Raw genomic sequence first — 20,646 nt, 5'->3', positions numbered from 1 at the left:
GTGTTTGCAAACCAGTGAAATGGCATACTGAGTTTTGTGTGTGCGAGCATTTTTGAGAGAGGGTGCTCATAATGTCACGTGTGGTGACCTCAGAAAAAGAACCACTGCACTATAGTAAAGTCTTGGCTATCTTAGTTTTAAAAACTTCTGCTGAGTTACAGTAGAATCTCATTCTCTAATTCTTAATAATTACTGGTAGCTACCTGTGAATTCTTTCTGTAAGGTGTTTAAAATCCACAATAAAAGAAAAAAAAGTCCTTGGGAAAGTTTCAGGTGCACAGGTGTTTTTCAGATTTGCTAAGTTTCCCAATTTGACCTGTGATGTCAAGATCCACAAAGAGTAAACCATAGTTAGGAACAACAGTTAGACTCTATTAAGTGCTAAGTGTTTAGGAGCAAGTGTTAGGGACAAGATGGTATAGAAATGTTGCTATTACTGTGTTAAAGTTGATTTCTTTTTTCATGTAATAGGACCTTCCAGTTCACCTCTCATCGGAAAAATTCCAGTGAAATTCTGAAAAAAAAAAAAAAAAAAAGGCCGGGTTGGGGAAGGTGGTGCCATAGAAATAGCAATCCCCAGTACCAAAACAAAACAAAACAAAAGTGCACTGATCCCAGTTTAAAGAAGGATGGGCAGGGGCAAGATTGGAGGCAGGGAATTCTAGAAATTGTTTATGACACTGGTCATTTTTGATGAACTGAATTAAAATAGAAGATGTGAAAACTAACAGAAGAGCACAGATGAGAGAATAACAGGAGTTTGCAGGGTGCAGTGGTGCATGCCTGTAATCCCAGCTACTTGGGAGGCTGAGGCAGGAGGATTGCAAGTTCAAAGCCAGCCTCAGCAACTTAGCGAGGCCCTGAGCAATTCAGTGAGACCCTGTCTCAAAATAAAATATTAAAAAGGGGCTAGGGATGTGTCTCCGTGGTTAAGTACCCCTGGGTTTAATCCCTGGTACAAAAGTTTTTAACAATCACAGGAGTTAACCACAGATTGAGGTTTAGGAGAGATGGTGTGAGGTGAATGAAAAATTTCAAATGACACCTTAGAGTTTTCCTTGGGAATTGGAGAAATGATGGTCCATTCATTTATAGGAAGCAACAAGCACACAGGAGAGAAAAGCTTTAGCATATAAAAATAGAAGAGGAAATTGTTGTTTACTGGCATACAGTTTTAGTTTTGCAAAATGAAAAGGTTTCAGAGTTCTATTGCACAACAATGCAAATATATTTACCAGTAATGAAATATACACTTAAAAATGGTTAATGTCACATGTTTGTTTTTACCACATCATCTACTAGTGTAGTTGCCCTTTTAGTTTCTGTTTCTGAGATTTTGATTATTTCTGATACTTCTTTTGAGTAGAATCTCATAGTATTCTTGTCTTTTTGTGATTGGCTTATTTCAATTGGCATAATATTCTCAATATTTAGCCATATTGCAGCATGTAACACATTTCCTTTTTTTTTTTTAAATGGTTGCATACTAATCATTGTATGTGTGTACCACATTTTCTTTATCCATTCAAACACTGAATTGCTTCCAGTTCTTGGCTACTGCAAATAAACTGCAATGAACGTGAGTCTACAAGTGTCTCTGAGATTTACTCTGAGGTCCTTCTTTGAATTCTTCTGGATATAGACTCAAAAGTGTGAACCTCTGTGCTATTTTCCATAATGATTCCCATCAATCATGTACAAGGGTTCCAATTTCTGTGCTTCCTCACCAACAGTGGTTGTTTCTATTGATAGAGGCCATCTTAATGGATTACAGGGGTATCTCCACAACCCCAGCATTTGAAACTTCAATTTAATTATATGATTACATGTTGGATGCTACTATTAGAAAATCCTATTTTTTTTCCTTCAGTGACTCAAAGTCCTAGAATATAAGAAATGCATTTGTCAAATGTATATGACTAGCTCTTTTATAAATGCATATCTTCTAGAATCAGCTCTTCTGTCTTCTTGTTGAACCTTGGTATATATGAATCATCGCTGTCAAAAGTACCCACCTCGTATTGCAATACCAGATCTTCAACTCTACTACAAAGCAATAGTAACAAAAACGGCATGGTATTGGTACCAAAATAGAAAGGTAGATCAATGGTACAGAATAGAGGACATGGACACAAACCCAAATAAATACAATTTTCTCATACTAGACAAAGGTGCCAAAAATATGCAATGGAGAAAAGATAGCCTCTTCAACAAATGGTGCTGGGAGAATTCGAAATCCATATGCAACAGAATGAAACTAAACCCATATCTCTCACCATGCACGAAACTAAACTCAAAATGGATTAAGGACCTCGGAATCAGACCAGAGACCCTGCAGATTATAGAAGAAAAAGTAGGTCCAAATCTTCACCTTGTTGGTCTAGGATCAGACTTCCTTAACAGGACTCCCATAGCACAAGAAATAAAAGCTAGAATCAACCACTGGGATAGATTCAAACTAAAAAGCTTTCTCTCAGCAAAGGAAACTATCAGCAATATGAAGAAAGAGCCTACAGAATGGGAGAATATCTTTGCCAATCATACTTCAGATAGAGCACTAATCTCCAGAATCTATAAAGAACTCAAAAAACTTTACTCCAAGAATTCAAATAATCCAGTCGACAAATGGGCTAAGGAAATGAATAGACACTTCACAGAAGAAGATCTACAAGCAATCAACAAACATATGGAAAAATGTTCAACATCTCTAGTAATAAGAGAAATGCAAATCAAAACCACCCTAAGATTCCATCTCACCCCAATTAGAATGGCGATTATCAAGAATACGAGCAACAACAGGTGTTGGCGAGGATGTGGGGAGAAAGGTACACTCATACATTGCTGGTGGGGCTGCAAATTAGTGCAGACACTCTGGAAAGCAGTGTGGAGATTCCTTAGAAAACTTGGAATGGACCCTCCATTTGACCCAGCTATCCCACTCCTTGGCCTATACCCAAAGGACTTAAAATCAGCATACTACAGAGATACAGCCACATCAATGTTCATAGCTGCTCAATTCACAATAGCCAGACTGTGGAACCAACCTAGATGCCCTTCAATTGATGAGTGGATAAAGAAGCTGTGGTATATATATACAATGGAATATTACTCAGCCATAAAGAATGATAAAATTATGGCATTTGCAGGCAAATGGATGAAATTGGAGAATATCATGCTAAGTGAGATAAGCCAATCTCAAAAAGCCAAAGGACGAATGATATCGCTAATAAGTGGAAGATGACACATAATGGGGGGGAGGGAAGGGTTAGTGTTAGGGTTAGAGTTAGGGTTAGGGAGGGGGGCAAGTATGGAGGAAGGAAGTACTGTATAGAGGGTAAAGAGGGGTGGGAGGGGTGGGGGGAAGGGAAAAAATAACAGAATGAATCAAACAACATTACTCTATGTAAATTTATGATTACACAAATGGTATGCCTTTACGCCATGGACAAACAGAGGAACAACATGTATCCCATTTGTTTACAATAAAAAAAAAAAAAAAAAAAGTACCCACCTCTATAGGAAATGGTCCTGGCTTGCTCAACTACTACACTAAGAAGGAAAAAAGACCATCTCTGTGCTGTTGGTTAGGTACAGATAGGTGACTAGAGCTTCGAGACAGATAAGAACCAATCAAAGATCACAGAATCACAAATTCCCTGAGAAATTAAATAAGTGATACAAGTGAGAAGCAGATCAAGACCACTTTTTAAGTGTCTGCTTAATTTCTTTTAGGCCCTGGGCTTGCTATATTGTTAATTCAAGTTAATTGTTCTTGATATGTGAGCCCTTGTATTCTCCTATTTTTCTCAATAGAAAAAAAAAATAGGTGAACCAAATACTTGGCTTGTTTTTGAACAATTCTTCCTGTGCACAACTTCCCTCCATTCTTCCCATTGTCTGTATCCATCTACTGCTGCTATATAGCACCTGATGAACCAAGAGCTCTCAGTGATATAAGCATTACTGTATTAATTTAATTACTCTTGGTGTCAGTGTTCTTCTTTATGCTTGTGTCTTTTTTGGGTTGCACCAACAGTAGAAATCCTGTTTATTAATAATGTGTATGGAAGTGTCATCCTATTTGACTATATAAGTTGCTTATAATAAAATAGTAGAATTTGTATTCTATAAGAAATGTTGCATGAATATTAGATACTAGGTGTTGTTATTATAGATTATTTTAAGATCTGACATACCTGGAATTATTTCTTTAGCAAAATTTAAATAATTTGAAAATATTGTTAAAAATTTGGAATACAACCAGATGTGGTGGTGCACACATGCAATCCCAGCTTTCTGGAGACTGTGGCGGAAGACTGATAGCTTGAGGTCAGCCTGGACAACTTAGTGAGACCCTTCTCAAAATTAAAAGCGTTGGGGATATAGTTCAGTGATAGAGTGCCCCTGGGTCAGTCCCCAGTACTGAAAAAACAAAACAAAATAAACAAACAAACAAAAAAAAACCCATCAAATGTCATCCTAATAAAGTAGCAACTGCCATTTTGCATATTGTATTTCTCTATATAGAATCTCATATCACTATGTATTGGTAAGGATTCTCCCAGGAAACAGAACTAACAGAATATGTGTATTCGTGTATACATATGTCATGTATCTGTGTATATAAAAGATTTATTCTAGGGAGACGACTCTTTGTATAATCCAGTTATGCAGACTGATAAGCCCCAAGATATTCAGGGCAAGTTTTTAAGCTAAATACTCAGGAGAACTGATGGTGAAGCTTCAGGCTGAGTTCAAAGGTCAGAAAACCACAGGACTGATGGTAAAGTTCCAGCCCAAAGACTGGCAGGCCTGAGAGCCAGGAAGAGCTGTTTAAGTCAAGTCCCAAGGAGGAAAAAGTTGATGTCCCAATTTGAAGGCAATCAGGCATAAAGAATTCTTTCTTACTTCCAAGAATAAGCCTTTTGAGCTCTTTTTAGGCTTTCAGAAGATTCGAAGAGACCTGCTCAGGTTAAAGAAGGGAAATCTGCTTTACTCAACCTACTGATTTAATGTTAGTCTCATACAAAATACCTCTATAGAAACACCAAGAATAATGTTTGTTCAAACATCCAGGCACCTCATGTCCCATTCAAGTTGGCATATACAGTTAAACATTACACTGTATACATTGGTGATCTGCAAGCATACAGTTTCACAAACTAGTTTTAAGTATTATTTTTATCAATTCCATACAATGATGTATAAAAATTATTAACATGTAATTATTCTTTTGACATACTGAGAAGTAAATATAATAAAGAATCTTAAAGCACTGGCCATATCTGAAAAAATGATAAATCAAAATTAATGTAATTGAGTATGCAATTAATGTTTTATGCTAATATTATAAAAGTATTTTTCATATTTGTAAAAAATGGTTTTCATGTGAGTCATTTTGCAAAAGTGTTAACATAGGAGGCTCTTTGAAATTAAACCTAGAGAAGATATAGATCAACTGCATTATACTGTCATGAACTTCATGAACATTTAATTAAACTTAGCAGATACGCATTAAATATCTACTATATGCAAGTTCTGTGTTAGTTACCTAAAGAGATACTAAGATGTGTTAAAAGTTGGGAACAGTGGTGCACACCTATAAGCCTAGCTACTCTGGAGGCTGGGGCAGAAGGATCGCAAGTTTGAGGTCAGCCTAGGCAACTTAGCAAGACTTGTCTCAAAATAAAAAAGAGCTGGGGATGTGACTCAGAGGTAGAGTATCCCTGGGTTCGATTCCCAATACCAGAAAAAAGAAAGTGAGAGAGAAAAAAGAAAAAAAAAAAAGGTGCCAAACCAAAGCTCTTTCCCACAAGGAAGACAAAAAAGGATCCAACTATAATGCAAGACAGTATTAAACAACCACTTCATTAGAACTACAAAGAAAATGTAACTGTCATCTGAGAGAAAGTACCCTACCCTGTTTAAAGGATTCACATGACATGTATAGTGGAAAACATCTTTGGGTAAAACTGTCATTAACAAAGATAAAGAAAACATTTTTGGTGGAAAAAAAAAGAGCTTAAGAAAGGTGGGGAAGAAAAGGATATATTTTTTCATCATAGAATTATCTAGTAATGCTAAAGTGTTTAGAATATAACATGGAAGTGGAGGCAGATCAGTAAGCCTTGAAAGTCACAGTTTAGAGTTTTTAAAAATTGGCAGTGATGAAAATATTTGAAAAGTGGATCAATTTTTCTAACTGGTAATTTAGTGATAAATTTGGGTGGCAATATAAGGTACAGATTAAAATTCTGTGAGATTTTAATAGTGGTACCCATTTTTATTTATATATTGCAACAGTTTCTAAAGAGAATTTGAGACAGTTTATAGGATTAAACAATAAAGGTGAGAAAATAGGAGCAAAGTGAAATAAAGGCAAGAAAATAAGATGAAACTGGGGGAGAGTTGAAGGAACAAAAGCATGTGGTAATTATTCAGGTTTGATAGTACAGATTAAAAATTTAATTCTGAATCTCTTAACAGAAGGCAAAACAAAAGATGGTTACTTCCAGGATTAACCATCCTCCATCTCAAATGATACTTTTGCTCCTTGTTTCACAGAAAAAAAAAAAAAAAAAAAAAAAATACCAGCAATGGAGAGAGACTTTCCTGAGGATCCATTTACCAGTGTACCCACATATATCCCCATTTTCTCTGCCTTCCTACTACAGGCAACTGTCTGCTCCGCTGTAAAGCTAATTCTTCCATTTGTACATTAGCTTCCATCTCCTTTTCCTCCAGCAGTCTCCTCTCCTGTATTTCCAGTTTTCCCCATTGGATCATTCCTGTTAGCCTAAAAATATGTGCTACCCTGAAACGTCCAATCGTTTAGAGGCAAACAAAAAACTCTTTCGATCTTGTGTCTTTTGTCTTTTTTTTTTTTTTTATTTTTTTTAAATTTATTTTTATTGTAAACAAATGGGATACATATTGTTTCTGTTTGTACATGGAGTAACAGCAAACCATTTGCATATTCATAAATTTACATAGAGTAATGATGTTTGATTCATTCCATTATTTTTTTCCTTCACCCCACCCCTCCCACTTCTCTTTTCCCTCTATACAGTCCCTCCTTCCTCCATTCTTGTCCCACTCCCACCCCCCATTAAGTGTCATCATCTGCTTATCAGTGAGATCATTCCTCTTTTGGATTTTTGAGATTGGCTTATCTCACTTAACATGATATTCTCCAATTTCATCCATTTGCCTGCAAATGCCATAATTTTATTATTCTTTATAGCTGAGTAATATTCCATTGTATATATATATATACCACAGTTTCTTTATCCATTCATCAATTGAAGGGCATCTAGGTTGATTCCATAGTCTGGCTATTGTGAATTGAGCCCCTATGAACATTGATGTGGCTGTATCTCTGTAGTGTGCTGATTTTAAGTCCTTTGGGTATAGGCCGAGGAGTGCGATAGCTGGGTCAAATGGTAGGTCCATTCCAAGTTTCTAAGGAATCTCCACACTGCTTTCCAGAGTGGCTGCACTAATTTGCAGTCCCACCAGCAATGTATGAGTGTACCTTTTTCCCCACATCCTCTCCAACACCTATTGTTGCTCGTGTTCTTGATAATCGCCATTCTAATTCGGGTGAGATGGAATCTTATGTAGTTTTGATTTGCATTTCTCTTATTACTAAAGATGTTGAACATTTGTGTCCTTTGTCTTATGCAACCACACATATTCATAGTGAGAAGAATAGTAATCCAAATCTTCTTGTGAGAAAACTCTTACACGTTGATGGTTGAAATGCAAAATTATAAAACTTCTATGTAGGGGAATGTGACAATATATATGAAAACTACATTCATAATTTCAGAGTCATTTCAAGAGAAACACCTACATGTACAAACTGACATATGACAAGACTGTCCATTGAAACATTGTTTATAACAGCAAACATTTGGAAAAATCTTATTTACCCATTAATAACAGATCAATAAAATAATGCTATTTTATACAATGAAATTCTGTGTGGCAATAAAAAATAATACAGTCTCCAATCATTGATATAGAAATGTCTGTTGGTAAATTTAAAATGCAGGCTGCTGAGTAACTTTTTTATAAGTGCATTATGATTATACCAAATAGTGGAATTCATTGTTACATATTTGTACATGCACCTGATATAACAATATAATTTGATCCTGAGTAACTTTTAAATTTTGTAAAAGAAGGAGGATATAATAATATATATTCATATTTACTTGACTTTGCATGAAGAAACTTTAGACTCATTATTAGAAAAAAATCTGTTTTAATAATTTCCAGTCTTATTTTCTGTTTTATGCTCCCACATACTTTTATGTATACTTCTTTCCTCCTGTGAAACGTTTTTCTCAAATTACATGTTGTAATCTCTCTGGAACAAAAAATATATAGTACTTTCTGTATTTTTAAATTTTATTTTACCATAATTTTTAAAATTCTATTTCTAGATCCATATTTATTCTCTTGGAATGACATTGTATTGGGGGGCTGATCATGAAGTACCTCAGAGCCAAGTAAGTCAAGTTTTTACATTTGTACAGCTTTTCTGTACTGTTTGTTCATGTTGAAAATGTTGGTTGTACTTTCAGAATGAACTAACAATATAAGTACAAATGAAATTATTTTCAAATATTCTTAGAATCTTAATAATTACCACCTAGGTTTCAATAATTTAGTCCATCATATGGAGTTAGCCTCTTCAAAATCATAGCAAGATAAAGTGGGAGTATATTTTATTTCTTCTAATTTAATGACTGATAAGAGAGATTGTAAATATCTCTGATGATTCATTCTTGCACTGAAAGTCATACCCTTTTTTTGATGAGGGCAGGTAACCAGGGACTGAATCAGATTTAACCACTGAGACACATTCCCCAGCCCTTTTACTACTTTTAATTTGCTTAGGGCCTCACTAAGTTGCCAAGGCTGTCCTCAAACTTGTGATCATTCTGCCTCAGGCTTCCAAGTTGCTGGGATTACAGGTGAGCACCACAGAGACTGTCTAGTAGTATCCTTTAGATGAAAAAATTGGAGCCTCTAATCTGGAGTACTTGGGATTCTAGAGCAGGAGTATCAGAAGTTTAGAATCAGCCTGGGCAATTTAGCAAGACTGTCTTAAAGAATCATTAAAAAAAAAAAAGGTTGGGCATATAGCTTAGCCTGTTACCACAGAAAAAACAAAAAGTAGAATAGTAGCTCTCTGTCTCAGTGGAGCTTCATTACTTTTTCTCTTCTCACTGCAGAATCATACTTGGCTACCTCTGCAATAGCAGGCACAGATATTAACACTTTCCCAGGTCTTGGGCTTTGATAACTATTGGGCTACCTCTAGTCTTTATTTTCTAAAATACTTCTGGGGCTAGAGAGATAGCTCAGTTGCTTTGCAAGCACAAGGCCCTGGGTTCAATCCCCAGTACTCAAAAAAATAAAATAAAATAAAATGCTTCTGATTCCTGAAGATTGAACATAAACATAGTAGTAAGTAGTAATTAAAAATTTAGAAATACCCTTATTTCAATAAAGCTAAGATATAATATTTAGAATTAGGTTTTATTTTAGGTATTTTGACATCAAAACCAAAATAACTAGATACGTTTTTATTATTAAATATTAGCAATAACAATGTTTGACTTTTATCCTAAAATTTTAACATCTTAAAATTCTTGAAAGATAAATGATGTTCTTCAACTTGGTTTGATTTAATTTTATAGCAGGAAAAATACTGTATACTTTCTTTCCCTCCTCAACTTCAATTCTGTAAATAAAAATGAGAAGCTAAATTATTACTGGAAATGTTAATGTTGTTTATCAAGATCCCTAGAACTTATATGTAAAATATGATCATAGTCCTTGAAGTGGTTGTACCATTATACTCTTTTCTGATAACTAAAATAAATATCAACAATGCATACATTAGAGGAGAAAGATAAATGTATACTTTATAATCAGAAATCTTGATCATTTGGGAAATATTAATTTAAAAGTACTTACTAAGTGTGTAAGTTGTATCAGACACAGTGCTAGACATTAGTACTGTGGATACTCAGGCCTGAGGAATCTATTAGAAGGTACAGTTAGATGGCTAACTACAACATGACATAATGAATGCTGTGTTAGGGGAAGTGGAGGGTGCTGTGGAAAATAGAGTTGGGACTTCTGATTAGACTTGAAGGGTTAGGGCAAGTTTCTTAAAGAAAAATGCATCTAAGCTGGGACCTACAGGAAATAATGCCTAAGTAGTTGAGAAGTGAAATGGTCACAGGGAAAATGTTTGTTTAAACCAAAGGGGATGTAAAAATTTCAACTCCTGTCAGCAATGGATGAGCACTCCAGTTGCTCTACTCCTTACCAGTGCTTTTTATTATGAGTCTTTTTATTTATTTGTTTGTGAGTAGATTTTTTTTCTTTTTTTCTTTCTTCTCTCTCTCTCTCTCTCTCTCTCTCTCTCTCTCTCTCTCTCTCTCTCTCTCTCTCTCTCTCTCTCTCTCTCTCTCTCTTTCTCTCTCTCTCTTCTTTTGATGGCATTGCAGATTGAACCCAGGGTCTCCCACATGCCAAGCACACACAGTGAGTGCCACTGAGCTGCAGCTCCAGCCTGTGGTGACTTTTGCTATGGTTTTATTTACACTTCTTAGTGAATAATGATGTAGACCACCCTTTCATATGCTTATTGATCATTTGGATATAATATTTCACACATTATGTTAACAAGTAAAAATAATCACACATTATGGGTTCTTTGTTTCATCAGGTAATGAGAACTTATATTTAAAGGACCTTCAGTAATTGTAGCATCTGAAATATTCTACCTTATTGTGTAAATGTCAAATTATATTCATAAAAAGAATGTATTACATTATTATGAATATTAGAAAATAGTTTGTTCTACCCAAATGGTGTATATGTAACAGCTGTTTTCAAAATATTTGAATAACTGAAGAATTCCACTTGTTTATCAAATAAAAAAAAAGTGTTTTCTGTAATACTTCCTATTTGGGAAGATGTATATTAACCATATTCTGTTAATAAATTGTTTTATAATAGAAAAAGGTAGAATAAGCAAGATATTTACAAATGGAGAAAAATTCATTCCTCCAAGTATGTGAAGTGCATTTGCTGTGATTCCTGAGATTGTTAGAATGGCTTTTCTTATATTAGAGGATTTACACATATTAATTAAAATGTTTTTCTTTCTTCATTTTTAGCCTATCAAGCTTGGAGATCATCTCAATAGCATACTCCTTGGAATGTGTGAGGATGTTATTTATGCTCGAGTTTCTGTTCGGACCGTCCTGGATGCTTGCAGCGCCCACATTAGGAATAGCAACTGTGCACCTTCATTTTCCTATGTGAAACAGTTGGTAAAACTCGTTCTGGGGAATCTTCCTGGGGTAAGCTACAGTTCCAACTGACCAATATAGTCATATTTTAAAATTAATAGCATATCACAGAATTTTCTTTGAAGTTATGATGTAGGTAGCATTTTCTCAGTGAAGATTAGGAATAGGAAGTTGAATTTCTTGTTCTAATATTAATTGCTTTCTTGAAATAATACTTAACATTTAGAAGCTCTTTGCAGGTACTTAGTCTCTGGCATTTTGTGAGAACTGATGTTTTGTTTTTTTAGTACTTTATTCTAGAAAATATCATAGAATCATAACATATTCAAACTGGAAATGTCTGCTCTTGCCTCCTTTCTTATATATTTTCCTTTTCGAGCCCATGAAGTGATTCTACCATTGTGAATACCTATAGAAAAGGACATTAACATGCAAAATGGGTTTCAGAAATATTTAAATGCACTTGCTATTTCTTAATACTTCTTTTTTGTCCGCTCATTTGTCTGGATCACTTGTGTATTCCCCAACCTTTCCAATCCTCTTTGGACACTGGCATAGGGAGTGTAGGAAGGATCCATGCTTGTATCACTGTCTTACTGCCCTAAGACTTGGGCTTTTCCATTTTCTCTTGTCTTGAATAGAGGAATCCCAAGAATAACAGACTCTTTATTTAATCATACTACCTCTGATCGGCATCTCTTAAACTCTTCTATCCTGTTAGTCCTAGTTTAGATACTCCTTGGTCTCTGACATCTGATTTGTATCTAAGCTCTGTCAGCTCATCTCCTTTAGTGTTATGGTCCCTTGGTGGTGGTCTTTTTTTCACTTGGGCTACAAATTTGTTGCTGTCACATGGTGTTCTCCCTGGCTTCTCTTAATTCTTCATCTCTAGAGGTTTATTTTTCTCATCTTACCTAGGATATTGTATGGCTGACAGGATATATCCAAATTCCATATATTCTGCCTACTGATGAGAAACAGAGCTTCTAGACAAGCAGTTCATAAACTATTTCCCATTAAACTTTTGTGTTTCTGTGGTGGAGGGAAATGTAGATAGATAGTAAAGGCATTCTTGGCTGCCCTTTTCCCCTCTTTAACTAGGTCAGCTCCTGTTTTATTTAATCTGTTTTATTTCTGCATGTTCCTTTTCTTTTATTGTTTTGCTTTTGAACAAAAGTGAAGCTACAAAAAATATATGAAAATCCTCTATCCAGACCAAAGTTTCCCACATTGTTGCAAATATATTTTTGTTTAAAAAATTCTGTGATCTGATAAGCTTGAGAAAAAACTGCTTAAAGTAAATTAAAGGTATTTCCATTGCAGAACTTCTTAGACTTTAATATACTATACTGTTAGAATATACCTTTAAGAATAAGCATATAGATGAAATATTTCCCAAACTTATTTTATTCCTGTGGTTCTTTTTATCATAGATTTTGGGGGTGGGGGTGGAGTTGTTTATTTATTTATTTATTTTAAAATAAATTTTATAATTTTGTTAATTAACCATAAATCCTTTGATAACACTAATATTCTATAAAACTTCTTCCCTTTATAGATGAGGAAATTGAAACCTGAACAGTTTTAGTGTTTAAGTTTCCCAGTAGTCAGTCCAGGAGTCTTTTATTATACCACATCTTCTATGACACATTTGTGCCCTTTGCTGATTTTACTTGTATAGTAAAATGGCTGAAATGTCTTTCCATGAAGAAGTATTCCCCCATAGAAATTCTAAAACCTTATCCAATATTCTATTATCTTTGCCTGTGTTACAGAAAAGCTTTCTATTCCTTGAAGGTTTAGCATTTAATTCAGTTTCTTCTAATATCTAATTATGAAACCTGTGCTAGAGACTTGTAAGAGATATGTTTTAAACAAAGTGGTTGATTTAAGAACTCTTAAGTCCTATAATTATGTGCTTGATTATAAAATACAAATAAGACTATGAAAAGCAACAGCAAAAATGTTAAAACTATGAGATCTGAGGGGAAAAGATACAAGTCATAACTGTAATAAAAATAGCACTTAGAAAAAGTAGCATTTTGAAATAGATTCTATAGGCTCCATAGAAAGAGTAATCTCAGCAGAGGAATAAACCTAGATAAATGATGTGAAATGGGAAAGAGTATATTTGGGGAATAGTAATAAGTCTGGCATGAGGTATGCTGGGGAGTATTTTAGTGGAAGAAAAGAACAAAAGAGTCATTTGGAATCAGCATGGAGAGAACCTGCCTTTACATGAAGGCAGATTGCTGCGAAGTATTCTAATGTACCCCACCTTTCCATTGTTCTTAGTCTCCTGCACAGAATAACTGCAATAATTGTGTTTACTTTGTGTCACACAAGTGTGCTACGCGTTTTACCAGCATTATCACATTTTTTTTTCATAACATACCCACCGTAAAAGAGATACCTTTATCCTTATTTTAGTGATAATGAAACTAAGACTCAGAAGGATTATGTAATTTGCCCATGGTCACATATATGATAAATTACAGAGAAACAGTTGGAACCTGGGTCTCTGACCCCTAAGCCAATGCTTTTAGCTATTATCTTCCTCTGAAACTGTTACTGCCTCTAGTAACTCATAGAATGAGTTAGGCGTTCACTACTGTGAAATTCATTTGAAGTGATCAAAATTCTGATTTAATAATCTTAAATCAGATTAATATAGCATAGCATTCGTTTAAGATGAATTATGCCTGGTGCTACATACAACAGCTGTTCAATTAACAACAGGTGTTATTAATGGTTGCATATAGTAACTGTTCAGTTAACAACAGCTGTTACTAATGGTTGCCTCAATGTAGGAATTTCCACGTATGTAGAATATTCACTGTCTTTTCTGTCACCCACAGCACAATGTACTCTGCATTAACATGATTTATGTAATTTAAAGGATAATATTATTTCAGAAACATTTGCATGTAATTCTTCTTTTAGTTAGCAAACATAATAGATCCCTGAAAATAGTACCGTAGACAGGTTTTTAATTCATAATCAAACAAATTTCAGTAATGGAGGAATATTAAAATTCATATGGTATGTATGTGTGTGTGTGTGTGAGCACTATGTTCAGTGCTAACTTTAACTTCTCTTCACCATTTTCTTTCCTTCCATTTTGTATCTCCATGTTTCTCTTCTATTTGGTCATCTGAGTAAACTGACTTTCTAGCTTTTCATTCCTCATAATGCGGAGTTTGACCTGATTTGACATGCTTTATTTTAAACAAATATCTTTGGTTAAAATTACTGATGTTTGAGACTACTAAAACATTTTGTTATACAGGAGATCCAAAGGAGCACTGATTAAAATCTGTCATCTGCCAATATGTCCATTTAATTTAAAGACCTAGAATTTCTCAGATTGTCTTAACTAGTGTTATTCTGTAGACAATTACCACAAAAATAAAAGGGAGATTCTTTTGTCAAACTTGATTTTTGATTACCTATATACAGACGGATCAGCTTTCCTGTAACAGTGAACAAAAGCCTGATCGGAGCCAGGCTATTCGAGACCGATTGAGAGGAAAAGGATTACCAACAGGTAAGAGTATATTAATAGGAAATTTCTAGACTTTAGCTTTAGTCTACTGTTTCTTTTATGAAATTATTCTTATCTGACTTGGAAATTTAATAATTGTGGTTACGATTGGTTGGACTATCAGAATGCAAAGTGGAGGCAGAAAGCAGACAGAAACACTAGCTTTATTGATACATAAATCCACTAAAATTATGCAGAAAACATTAATACAGTCAGGACTCCTACAACAAATTATTTACCTTTCCAATATTGTGTTATTGATAATATTATCATTTGTTTATCATAGCATTTTATGTTAAAAATATAAAGCATGACCAAATGAATACATATTTATGACTATAAACATTACTGAAGCAAAAATTTCAGAAAGCAGCATCATTCTTACTACACTCTGATATTTTGTGTTCTATTTTTGCCTCTTGTACTGGAGATTGAGCCCAGGAGCACCTCTGCCAGTAAGGTTCATCCCCAAGAATTTTTTTATTTTTTAAATTTCCAGATAGGGTCTTACCATATTGCCTTGAACTTGCAATCCTCATGCCTCAGCCTCACCAGTAACTGGGATTACAGGTATGCCACTGTGCCCAACTCTATTTTCCTTTTTTTAATGCTAGTCACAGTCCCTTAAATTGATTTCATGTCTAATTTCGTGACTTGTAGTTATCAATACTGCAATAGGTTGTATGCATAGTAAATAAAAACAAACGATGAATAGTGGTTTTGTTATTTGCTAATAGCATTATATAATTATGGGTCCTATAATAATTAGTATGTAGATTTTTTTAAAAGAAATGCATAGAAATTCTAAACACCTGAAATAAAACTGGAAGAAATAAATTTTTTTATGATAATTTATTTTTCAGTGTTAAATCTCAGACTTGGCTTATTTGTGAAACAAACTTTTGATTTTGCTGATTGTCTTTGCCTTTTTTTCTTCTCATCAAGCAATACTGGAAATTATAGTAATCTATGATTTCTAATCGTTAGAAAAATATTTTTGGGGTGAAATTTTTTTTCTTAGATCTTGGCGCAAGAGACAAGTAAAGACAGCTTAAATATTTGCTAATAAAATATTTTAAAATTAGCATATCTGTTTTTTAATTTAATCAGGTTATCAGCACATACCTATCTTACAAACTGTGAGAAGCACTCCACATGAAAATTAGATAGATAATCTGGACCAAATGTTTTGCAGAGTTCATTCAGCACACTCATCTCTGAGAGAAAAGAGTGTGTCCTGAGCAAGGGTATTGCTTATCTTGAGAAGCCAAAGAAAAGAAGTAAAATTGTTTCTAGTGGAGAGATTCTGTACTGGTGCAGCTAATTGTCTGTTTTCATACTTCATTTACTTATTGTGAATAAGGATTATTTTTCTGAAAATGTATTATAATTTTCACATCAAGATAATTTATTTCTGGTTAGGTCAAGCTTCTTTTCTGATTCATGTACTATTAGTTTACATGTGGGTAAAAATACAGGGCGCACTTTGCTTTACAATGTTTTAATAGCAAGTCAAACATTTTTAATCATTTAATCATTTTAATCACTTCTTACAAGTGTTTACTATAGTCTCTGTATATATGGACAAATTTTCTTATAGGTAAGAATCTATTTCCCTTTATGCTATAATAGGATTCAAAATAGGATATAATATGAACCTCAGTGCCAAGAATAACACCAATTGGATAATCCACCAAATTTTCAGTCACTCTCCTGTTTTAGAACTAACAATAGAAAATTATAGACAAATGGCAAGAGCAAGGTAGAAGAACCTTTTTTCAAGGAGGCATAATGAACACTTAAATAAATGAAACATAGATTGTTTCTCTTTTTTATCCTTTCTCTCTTTCTCCCTTTCTCCCCCTCATGACACCTCCCACCCCTTGCCCTCACTCCTGCCTATCCTCCCTACGTCATTATTTCCCTTTCCTGTTCTTTCTCTAATCTCTTTCTGGAGTTCTATACCATCATCTGCTACTGCCACTTAAGTGACCATGTTATAGAATTGAAGTTTGTTTGTTATTTGTTGATTTAGCAAATATAATTTTATATTATGAATGATTAATTTTATAGGTAGTTTATACATTTTTGCTAAGAATAAAAACTGTTCATATATACATACATACACCTATATAATTGTATGTATGTGTTTGTGTTTATCTCCTATTCCCCATCCATCATAGGTCTATAGAAAAAAAAAATCACTTCTGCCATATTTAGTTAACCAAACTTTAAATATTATCATATGTTAATGTAGTTTAGATTATGTTGCTTTTGGTGATTCAGAATCTTTTTTTTTTCTTCTCTTTTTTGCATTACTGAGCATTAAACCTAGGGCCTCGTAAATGCTTGGCAACTGTTTTGCCACTAAACTACATGGTTAGCCCTTTAAAAATTTTTTTTTATTTTGAGATCAGGTCTTGCTAAATTGCCCACGCTGCCCTCAGACTTGTGATTCTCCTGCTGCAGCTTCCCAAGTAGCTGGGGTTACTGGTGGATAATACTGTGCCCAGCTGTGATTCAGAATCTTAATTTTATAGACATTAATTGTTATTTAGTATTTTAGAGTTAATAATTAGAGATCTATACTTACTCCATCATATACCTTTAATAGCAGGTTTTATATATATATATATATATATATATATATATATATATATATACACTTTTTTTTTTTTTTTTTGGTGCTGGGAATCGAACCCAGGGCCTTGTGCTTGCAAGGCAAGCACTCTACCCACTGAGCTATCTCCCCAGCCCTACACATATATTTTTTAATAAAAGATATTTATTAGAAGTTAAGCTTTCTGGACATGCAGATGCTAGGAATATGAAAAGCCTGGTGTATTAAATACATTAATTTTTATACGTGTTCAGTGAATATTTATTCATTAAATGGAAATGAGATTTTATAAAAAACATTACACATAATTACATTTGTAATATAATTATTTAATAGTTTCATAAAGAAATATGTGAGACTATGATGGATTGATTTAACCAATTTTAAACGTTAGGTTATATGCAAGTAAAAAGAAAAATTAACTAGTTCAGTGTCTTGGTTCATATTATTAGACCATTTTCTTATTATAACAATAAAAACATCAGAAGTTTTAAACTAAATTTTTAATTAAAATTCCAATCAGATATTTAATTGGTTTTATTGCAGTAAAAACACTTAACCCGAGATCTACCCTCTTAACTCAATTTTATGTGTGCAACCCAGAACTGTTAACTATATTAAACCAATTTTTAATGCCTTTTATTTGCAGCTTTGTTTATATACTAAGAAAGATTTACTGTTGTTGTCTTAAATCTCTTTGGAATTCTTATGATCAGCAGACTATGCAAATGCAGGGGATGAAGGGATAGCTATAACAAATTTATAACCATGTAGAAGGCTGCTTAACAGGCTATCCATTGATTTTATTCTCTAATAATCATATCAGAGAATAAAATCTTTATTGGAGAATAGAATCTCCCCTATATCACAACTCAAAAGAATGTCTAAGGAATTACAATTAGACACTCAGGATAAACCAAATTTTGTTTAAGTTCATATTTTTGGGTAGAATTAAAGGTCCTTAACCCTAAATAATAAATAGCCTTGTTTAGATCAAGTGTAACAGAAGAGGATTCTCAGACCATCTTAGCCATTGCTTTCCATAATAGTGTTAAACAGAAGATCTTTTAATTTACTTTTTACAAAGTTATAAAAACCTATTTCAAGTACAAAGTCAACATAAATATACTAATTATAGCTATTACTACATAGAAGCAATTAGTGGATAATAGTCAATGGTATATACTAATTTTTAAAGTTTAAAATTGAAAAAAGAATTACCTTTTGAAGAAGAAATATTCTTCTAGGACATTGACATTACTGTTGGGCACTGCTAGTTAACTCTCAGTGATCACTTGCACCAAAACAACCTTGTCATCCCAGTTTGGTAGTAAAGCATTTTCTTCAATGTGTACCAATCTGAAATGTTTATATAGGGATATTCTTTGTGTTTTAGGCTTCTAACCTTATATTCAATAAAGAAAATGTCAAGATGGGCAGTGAGATATAGATTAGAGTAAAAGTAGTAAGCAAATCTAGGAATAGTGCCTTATACCTAGTGACCTAATTGTTCATCTAATATTTAAATAAAAATTTTCACTTATGAAAAATGACCTTCAGAGGTGTCTCCTTCTGCCTTACCTCAGAAATCCATCACAAAAGCTAGGGCCTACACCAGTGGGCTGTCTGCCCCTACTCTGTTACTTAATAGTGCTAGTGCTGATGAAATGGCCCCACTAAGCAGAAAGAAATCAAATGTTTCCTGCCAAGCTTAAGGTAGAAACCTACACCATGATCATATCAGCATGGTAGTGCTTCAGACTTGGGTATATTGATAATATCATGTTTCTTTTTTTATGTACTTGAACACAGTTGTGAGGAAATGGGGAATGAGGAGCCTCTTTTAATATTTAAATGTAATTTCAATGTTCATTTCTAAAAGATGCTATGAATCTTTGAATCTGTGAGGAAAAAGGTGAATAATGATATCCAATTAGGGATAATGTTAATCACATATAACAAAAATAGTTAAAACACAGTGTATCTTATAAAGAAGATTTTTTCCAATTTAAAATAAATGGAATGTGTTCTATCATGAAGACTTTTTTGTTCTTAAAATCTTCTGTTTTTAGTTCTTATAGTTCTTCAATATACGTTTATTGTTCCCTGTTTTGATTTTAGCAAGCTGTGCCTTCTCCAAAAGGAAAGTATTTATGGTTTAAGTTTAAATTTGGATGCTGATAATTTTGTATAGTCTAATGTTGGTTGTAAACTCTTTCTGAACTCAGAGCCTCCCCCAGAAGATGAAAAATAGAGTTGTAGTCATCATTTATCCTATTTTAAACAATGTGAGACTTTTTATAAAGTAAAAAATTCTGCAGTTTTTATGAGAAATATCCTGATCTTTGGATTCATTATTTTCTCTCAAAAGAATTTTGAAATCCCCTCTCAGTAGATAATTATATGCTTAGGAAAATAAAACAGAAATAGAAAAGGGAGGCAATATTTAGAATTTTATGTTATTCTTGTTTAGAAGAGCTCAAAATAGTTCATATGGATTAGTTCAATCTATCCTGTCATCTCTACATAGAAGGTATGATAAATTAAATACATATTATATAGATAAAGGAAATGAGAAACATGGAAATTGAATGGCTTGCCCAAACTCATGGAGTGAATGGAAAGCTAGATTTAAAACCCGGATCTGTTGATAGTAATCTTTTTTTTTTTTTTTTAACTGGGGATTTAACCCAGAGTCAATTTACCACTGAGCTATACCCCCGGCCCTTTTTATTTCTTATTTTGAGACAGGGTCTCACTGAGTTGTTTAGGGACTTACTAAATTGCTGAGGCTGACCTTGAACTTGTGATCCTTCTGCCTCAGCCTCCCACACAATTGGGATTACAGGCATTGGCCATCATGCCTTTGATAGTAATCTTTCTGATTGATAAGGCTACCTAAATTGGATTATAAGGGTTTTTAAAAGTTGCACAATCAATCCATTCTACTGTATTCTTTTAGAATCATTTTTATTAGGAACTGGAAATACAGAACAAGTACAACACAGTCTATGTGATTTTTCTACTTCATAGTAGAGTGGGGAAAGCTAGAGAGAATGATGGCAGACACATAGTATAATGAATAATTTTTATATAGTGAAGCAAGGGTTTAACATAGGTCCAACACACTCTGTGTGTAT

The 20,646-nt window shown here is 33.7% G+C and overlaps 1 protein-coding gene and 1 long non-coding RNA gene across 13 annotated transcripts in view; one reads left to right on the top strand and one right to left on the bottom strand.

The window, feature by feature from the left end:
* PTPN13 (protein tyrosine phosphatase non-receptor type 13) overlaps nucleotides 1-20,646 on the top strand; it is a 190,800-nt gene that overhangs the window by 65,883 nt on the left and 104,271 nt on the right. For all 12 annotated transcript variants that reach the window (XM_079153164.1, XM_079153153.1, XM_079153162.1 and 9 more), the window contains 3 exons: nucleotides 8,451-8,516; nucleotides 11,208-11,393; nucleotides 14,802-14,889. In XM_079153164.1, coding sequence (XP_079009290.1) covers nucleotides 8,472-8,516; nucleotides 11,208-11,393; nucleotides 14,802-14,889 — 319 coding nt within the window. In that variant the 5' untranslated portion in view covers nucleotides 8,451-8,471. The remainder of the gene's footprint in view (nucleotides 1-8,450; nucleotides 8,517-11,207; nucleotides 11,394-14,801; nucleotides 14,890-20,646) is intronic.
* On the bottom strand, nucleotides 197-8,440 carry LOC306669400. The gene is made up of 3 exons (XR_013766099.1): nucleotides 7,663-8,440; nucleotides 3,512-6,859; nucleotides 197-2,015 (listed from the first exon to the last, which is right to left on the bottom strand). It is a non-coding gene; the product is annotated as an uncharacterized lncRNA (long non-coding RNA).

The sequence above is a fragment of the Sciurus vulgaris genome, assembly GCF_902686455.1.
Source record: "Sciurus vulgaris genome assembly, chromosome: 9".
NCBI classification, from domain to species: domain Eukaryota; kingdom Metazoa; phylum Chordata; class Mammalia; order Rodentia; family Sciuridae; genus Sciurus; species Sciurus vulgaris.
This window is presented reverse-complemented; position numbering and strand designations above follow the sequence as displayed.